The 7662-nt window shown below is 40.0% G+C and overlaps 1 protein-coding gene across 1 annotated transcript in view; it reads left to right on the top strand.

Annotated features, from left to right (window-relative positions):
* Positions 1 to 233: 233 nt before the first annotated feature.
* The window catches only part of LOC150083621 (uncharacterized), an 80265-nt gene continuing 72836 nt past the window's right edge, over positions 234 to 7662 (top strand). The window contains exon 1 of the mRNA XM_090378543.1: positions 234 to 301. Coding sequence (XP_090234669.1) covers positions 249 to 301 — 53 coding nt within the window. The 5' untranslated portion in view covers positions 234 to 248. The remainder of the gene's footprint in view (positions 302 to 7662) is intronic.

The following is a 7662-nucleotide window of genomic DNA, read 5'->3' as shown; positions in this document are numbered from 1 at the left end:
ATATTCAGAATTGGGAGATCTACAACTTGGGAAGTACCATTAAATATTAAGATTGAGAGAGTGTTTTTAAAATGCTGAGTTTATTTCTTATACTTACAACATTCTGCAGATATACAATGATATTTATAGAACTTTTGGCCTTAAGTACCATTATTAAACAGGAATAAGTTTTTCTTTGATGAGTGTGTTTTTTATTGTTCAGAACACAAGACAGTCTGCTGCAGACATAACTCAAACAGAATCAGAGAATGAATTCTCTTGTGGACCAGCATTCAAATGCAGAAACTGCACCATGGAAGAAGTATGTTGCTATTTATTTTAAATGCATGCAGATCCCCAGGCAATTTTTAGCATTAGTAGTGGCATATGATTCAAGAAAGCAAGCTTATATAGCATCAGTCAAAAACTTCCCATTTCACCTATCCATTCCCTCCAATAGTTTGTCTAGTTCTTCTTTATTTTATTTAACCTATCAACTGCCATAACAACAGATACCAGTTTGTTTCAACAACTCACTTGCTAAAGGCAAACTTCTTCACATCTATCCTGCAACAGTCCTTCCTCATTTTGAATTTATGCCCCCTTGTGTGTATTCTGAGCAAGAGGAAGAATCCCATCATCACTGAGCTTGTCAATCCATTCAAAGCCTTAAACACCTCAATCAGATCACCTCACAGGTGCCTAGTCTCCAGATGCTGCAGGATAGATTTGAAGAAGTTTGCCTTTAGCAAGTGAGTGGTTGATTGTTGAAACAAACTGCTGTCTGTTGTTATGGCAGTTGATAGGTTAAATAAAATCAAGGAAGAACTAGACAAACTAGACGAACTAGACAAATGGGTGCTTTTATCGAGAAAACTAGACAAACTATTGTCTAGTTTTCTCGATAAAAGCACCCATTTTTCCCCCTCACCAATCTCGTTGCCCATTTCTGTGCATGTTCTAGCACCTCTGCATCCTTCATAAAATAAGGCCCCCCAGACCTGTATGCATCAAAATGTGACCTAACCATTGCCTTGTACAATGGGATAATTACTTCCTTATCTCTGCTAGCAAAATTCCTGTATATCATTGGAAAAACCCCATGATCTGTCCTGGCAGCCTGTCTGCACTGCTTAGAGAACTTCCCATTGTATAGGGCTTCATATCTGATTGCACAATTACCCCAGGTCTTTTTCATTTTCCATTAACAAAGTGGGTTTAACTCATGTTTAGTCTCCAGAGCTAAGTTTCAGTCAACCCTTCCCCATCTCTTTCATCATGCAGTATGACTGATGACTTTTGAGGTTATGATGAACGTCATGGCGAGATCCAATTTTCCTTACATTTCGAGGGTACAGCTCTAAAACGGTATTTGCAGGCCAGCCGCTAGTTAGTACACCAGACTGAACCTATTGGTAACTCTTTAGGAGGCTTCCGGATCAGCTAGTATATAATCTTGCTACCTCTACTCTGCCAGATGGTGACTGGATGGAGTCAGAGAGTGTGTATGCAGGGGCATTGTTGAGGCCATGTTATGTTAATGATCTGGATATATTCTTACCAGTGTACTCCATATCCAAAGATTTCATTACATCATGCAGCATGTCCCCCTCCCCCATTTTTTCTTAATATTGAATACACCATGAATTGTCAAACCAATAGAGTAAGCTTATCTGTGAAAAGATCTAAACCTCCCATACACTTCCTAGTTCATTTCACAAATATGTGGTCTCAGTTCCAATCTTAATGATGTCCATTTCCACTTGCAGTCTACCAAACCCCATGTACTTTTTCTGACAGAATCTCAGTTATCTCAAATTCACTGATTCAACTACTGCTCATCTCAGTTGCCCAAATTATTCACTGTATGATTCCTTTCGTCTCAAAGGTGGTACATGTGCATATGTCCGTTCCGATATTCCCTGTCAGAGACTTGGTAATTTGGAATCTCCTCTTTTCGATCTTCTCTGGCTTAAAATCTCTCTACCTCATAGTGTCAAATTCATCTGTTGTCTCTACTGTTTACCCAACTTCACTAATCGCTTGGAGCTCTTTGACTTCCTCTCTTTTTAACGACTTTCTCCAGTCCAACTATCCTAACAGTGAGGTAATTTTCCTTGGTGATTTTAATGTTCACAACTCCAGCTGACTTCTGTTTTCTAGTTGCACAGACCCAGCCAGTCGAGATGCTGAGGCTTTTGCAATTACTAATGACCTTGCACAGATTGTTCATTTACCTACAAGAATACCAGACAATCCTAACCATACAGCCAACACGCTTGATCTTTTTCTCACAAACACCTCTTCTAAGTACACGGTTGAAGTGAGTGGCCCTTTAGGCACCTCAGATCACAACTTCCCAACCTCGTATTTTTTGGCATTACAACAATGCAAAATGGGATGACCTGCGAGATTTCTTTTCTCCTTTTCGTTGGTCGGATTACTGTTTCAAAACTTCTGATGTCAATGTTTGCTCTGGTCGTGTCATTGAAATTATTCTTGTAGGAATGGAATCCTTTATTCCACACTCCACATTAAAATCTCATCCTTTATATAAACCTTGGTTTTCCAATAAATGTGCTAAGGCAGTTCAAGAGAAGAACGTTGCATATCGTAATCCGCTGGTTTCTAATTCTTCAGTTTCATTTTCTGCTTACACCAAAGCTCGCAACAATTGTAAAGCAGTTATTAATCAGTCCAAACTAAATTTTGAACAGGCTAAGAGTAGTAAACTTGCTTCTTGCCCTAATGTTAGCCGAGCATTCTGGTCTCTTGCCAAAGCTATTAGCCGCAACTTTTGCCCATCTCTGCTCCCACCTCTGTCAAAACCAGATGGTTCTGTTGTCACTTCAGCCAAGGATAAAGCTGACCTACTAGCATCCCATTTTTCTTCCAACTCATGTATTAATGATCTTGGTAAAGCCCCTCCCACCATTCCCAATGTGTTCCATTCAGTATTCTGTGGTCTTCCATGAAAACGATGTGAGAAGGATTTTGACGAATCTTGATGCTAAGAAAGCTGCAGGTCCTGATGATATTTCTCCACTTGTTCTCAAAACCTGTGCTCCTGAACTTACACCTGTTCTTTGCCGCCTTTTTTCACTTTCTTATTCCAGAGGCATTTTTTCCGTCTGCTTAGAAATTTGCTTGTATCCATCCAGTTCCTAAAAAGGTTGATAAATCCCCCCCATCCAATTATCGTCCCATCGCAATTACTTCTATTCTTTGTAAAGTAATGAAGAAATCAATTAACCGCCAACTCTTAAACTACATAGAAACCTTCAGTCTGATCAACGATTGCTGGTATGGATTCCATCGCTGGTATGTCGATCCACAGGAGATATTCTGGCTTATGTCACCCATTCATGGACAAATTCAGTGGAAAAGTTAGGTGAAACACAAGCAGTTGCTCTTCACATCTCAAAGGCTTTCGATCGTGTTTGGCATAAAGGTCTTCTAAACAAGCTTCCATCTTATGATTTTCCAACTGTTTTATGTAATTGGTTATCCAAAATTTCTCTCTGATCGCTCACTGAGGGTGATGGTAGATGGCTCTCTGTCTTCAAACTTCTCCACTAATGCTGGTGTCCCCCAAGTTTCAGTTCTTTCCCCCACTCTTTTCCTCTTGTATATTAATGACCCATTGACTGGAAATCCTATCCATAGTTTTGCCATTGATAGCACATTGCATTTCACTTTCCATTTTGAGAAACATTGCGCTGCTCAATCAGCTTTAACCTCTCGAATATCTGCCACCAATTCCTTAAATGACCATCTCCGGCTAGTTCTCCAGTGGGGTAAAAACAACTTAGTTGATTTCAATCCTTCTAAAACTCAGTCTTGTCTTATATCTTGCCAAAAAGGATTCTTCTGCTCCTATGCTTATCTTTGGTGACACTCTGATTTCTAGGCAAAATGATATATCTCTTTTGGGGATTACCCTGACTTCTAATCTCTCTTGGCACAAGCACATTACGATATTGCTTCCTCTGCATCTAAAAAACTTGGTTTTCTCTTTCGCTCTCTCAACTTTACTTTTCTTCCAAACTGTACACAAAGCGTAGTTCACTCTGTACAAATCGCAAATCTGCTCTACCATGGAATATTGTTCCCACATCTGGGGCAGGGCCCCTAAAATCTATCCTAGATTCCATTCAGAAGAGGGCAGTTTGGTTAATTAATAACTGCTCTCTAACAGGGTCTCTCCACTTGCTGTCTCATAGATGTACTGTTTCTGCTGCATGACTTTTCTACAGATACTTCCATGGGCACTATTCTTCTGAATTGGCTTCTATAATTCCAGCTCTCTCTTTTAAAACAGTCCGAACAAGTGCCACCACCAGTCAACATCCATTTACTGTCCAACTTGAAACTCACAGAACCAACTTTTCATTTGGTTCTGTTGTTGCCGTTTTCTGGAACAACTTTCCTTCATACGTGGCACCTCCGTAGCCAGGTGGGAAGGAGCAGCAGTCTGTAGCACACGCTTCTTGATTAGACTAGGGTTCGAGCCCATCACCATCAAATACGGAGGATGCATAAAGGTCAGGGAATGACCACCGCATATCCCGGAGCAAAAAAATGCCTTAGTTGCTAATGCTCTTAAAAACAAAATAACAAACAAACAACAACAACAACCTTCATACATATTTCCTGAAAATTACAGTCTACAGAAGTTCAAGTCTAATGTCAACAAATATCTTCTTTCGTCTTCTCAATCTGCAACCCAAGCACGGTACTATGCACTATAGGTTCTAATACTTCTCGTTTTGGGTTTTCATTAAAAAAAAAAAAAAAATAACTAATGCTGTTAAAAACAGTGAATTCTAAATGGGAACCTTCAGGGAATTAATCTTGGATGCTACTATGCTTTTCATAACTAAGAAATACTGTTCAAGATTTAGCCGACCGGGCTAGCCGAGTGGGTAAAGTACCTGCCCGGCAACCCAAAGGTCGCGGGTTCGATTCCCGCCTCGGGCTTGGATCACTGTACTGCAAAAACCTTTGGAGGTGCAATATGGCCACAGAAGCCGATGCGCCAACAACTACCAAATCAAAAAAAAAAAAAAAAAAAAAAAATCAAGATTTAGGCCTAAATGGATATCAGATGAACTAATGAGGCTCGTGGCAGAGAAGAAAAATGCATGGGATGCATATAAATTGGCAGGTGACACAGAATCCTATGACAGATATAAGCTGGTCTGTAATCAAGTCACAAAGTAGGTTAGGCAAGTGAAGGCTGATTATGAGAAATCCTTGGCAAAGGATGCAAAGAAAAACCACAAAGACTACTTTACTTATATAAACTAGAAGGAAGGGGATGAATCAGATTGGTCCACTTGATGTTGGTGGTTTGATTGTTGATGATCCTGCTCAGATAGCTGACAAACTGAATGAGAATTTTGCATCTACATTAACACTTGAGGAATTCTGTAAGGAATGGGAGGACAGAAGTTTACTAAACTCTTACAGGGAGGTAAATGATTTTGTAATAACTGAGAGGAAAGTGGAGGAGAAATTGAAGATAAACATAAAAAAGGCACCCGGGGTGGATGGGATCTATCCAGTTATATTAAAGGAGGCAGCAAAGGAAGTAAGCAAATCCTTAGCCATAATTATGAGAGCTGCTTTGGACTCAGGGAAGGTACCCATGGACTGGACATGTGCAAATGTATCTCCTGTTCACAAAGGAGGTTCAAAGGGTGACGCAAATAATTATAGATCTGTTAGTTTAACTTCTGTTCCAGGCAAAATAATGGAGTCACAGATTAAAGAAGTGATGCAGGATCACCTAGACAAGACTGCAGTAATAGTTCAGACACAGCATGGGTTTGTTAAGGGGAAGTCTTGTCTGACCAGTTTGATTGGATACTATGATGTGGTCACAAAGGAACTGGATGCAAAAATTAATTTTGATATCATATACTTGGATTTCAGGAAATCTTTTGATACTGTTGCACATGGAAAACTGCTGTACAAATTGGCGAGGTATGGCATTAAGGGTAAGTTGCTACAATGGATAAAGGGTTGGTTGAGTAGGAGACGACAGAGAGGTAGTCAGTGGACACTGCTGTTCATGGACAAATGTTATTAGTGGAGTTCCCTAGGGTTCGGTGCTGAGCCCATTGTTGTTTTGTGTATTCATCGATCATTTATCATATTCATCAATCCGTTGATGATATACCTTCATCAATTATATTGATAATTGATGAAGTACAAATGAATTGATAATGTACAAATTGGTGAGGTATGGCATTAAGGGCAAGTTGCTGGGATGGTTGAGTGGGAGATGGCAAAGAGTGGTAATCACTGGACACTGTGGATTAATGTTATTAGTGGAGTACCCCAGGGTTCGGTGCTGGGCCCATTATCATTTTGTGTAATTATTAATGATATTGATGAATGTATATCAGGCTTATTGTCCAAGTTTGTAGATGATTCAAAGTTTGGCAGGGTTGTTAATGATAGTAAAGACAGTATGCTACTGCAGCAAGATCTAGAAAAGTTAGGTAGATGGGCTGAGAAGTGGGAACTGAAGTTTAACATTGATAAATGCAAAGTACTGCATATGGGTAGCAGTAACCCAAGAGAAACGTACCAACTATGTGCTACACTCAGGGAGGTTGAAAATGAAAAAGACCTGGGGATAATTGTGCAGTCAGATAGGAAGTTGTCTGAGCAATGCAGACGGGCTGCCAGAGCAGGTCATGGAGTTTTGTCAATGATATATAGGAATTTTGCCAGCAGAGACAAAGGATATGATTTTGATTTTATTGGCGCAAAAATGACTATGGTTATACTGCGCCGAGACAAAGGAGGTGATTATACCTTTGTGTAAGGCAATGGTTAGGCTACACCTTGAATACTGCATTCATGTATGGAGGCCTCATTTTAGGAAGGATATAGAGTTGCTAGAATGAGTACAGAGAACGGCAACAAGATTGGTGAGAGATACAAAGAGGTTCTCCTACCAGGAGAGGCTTAAATTCTGTCAGTTGCAGCATCTGGAATCTAGGCACCTGCGAGGTCATCTGATTGAGGTATAGAAGGCGTTAATTGGTTTGAGCAGGTTCAATGCTGATGGGATACATCCAGTGCCAAATTTAAGAACCTGAGGATGCATAGTTTCCATTGAGGAAAGACAGTTGTAGAATTGATGTGCAGAAGTTTGTCTTTAGCCAGTGGGTAGTTGATTGCTGGAACAGACTTCATCTGTTGTTGTGGAAGTTGATAGTTTAAATAAATTTAAGGCTGAAGTAGACAAACATTTGGAGTGACCGGATGGGTGAAATGGGAAGATTTTTTTTTTGCTGATGCTCTATAAGCTTGCTTTGTTGCTAAATTCTTGTGTCACCCTTTGTGAATTGTGGATGCATTTGCACATATCCAGTCCATGGGCCCTTCTTCCGCATTCCAGAGAGCTTTTATGATGATGGAGGGTTTGCTTACTTTCTTTGCTGCTTCCTTGAATATAACTAGATAGATGCCATCCACCCCAGGAGGTTTCTTATGTTCAATTTCAACAATTTCTCCTCAACTTTGCTCTCAGTTATTACAAAATCATTTAGCTCCCTGTTAGAGTTTGATAAACTTGTGGCCTCCACTTCTTTAAAGAATTCCTCATATATGAATGTAGGTGCAAACTAATCATTGTCAGCAACTTGGACAGGATCAACAGTCGAA

Source organism: Mastigoproctus giganteus, chromosome 7 (assembly GCF_048544385.1).
Source record: "Mastigoproctus giganteus isolate SK-2022 chromosome 7, ASM4854438v1, whole genome shotgun sequence".
Taxonomy (NCBI): domain Eukaryota; kingdom Metazoa; phylum Arthropoda; class Arachnida; order Uropygi; family Thelyphonidae; genus Mastigoproctus; species Mastigoproctus giganteus.
The sequence above is the reverse complement of the archived record's forward strand: the minus strand, read 5'-3'. Positions and strand labels throughout refer to the sequence as shown.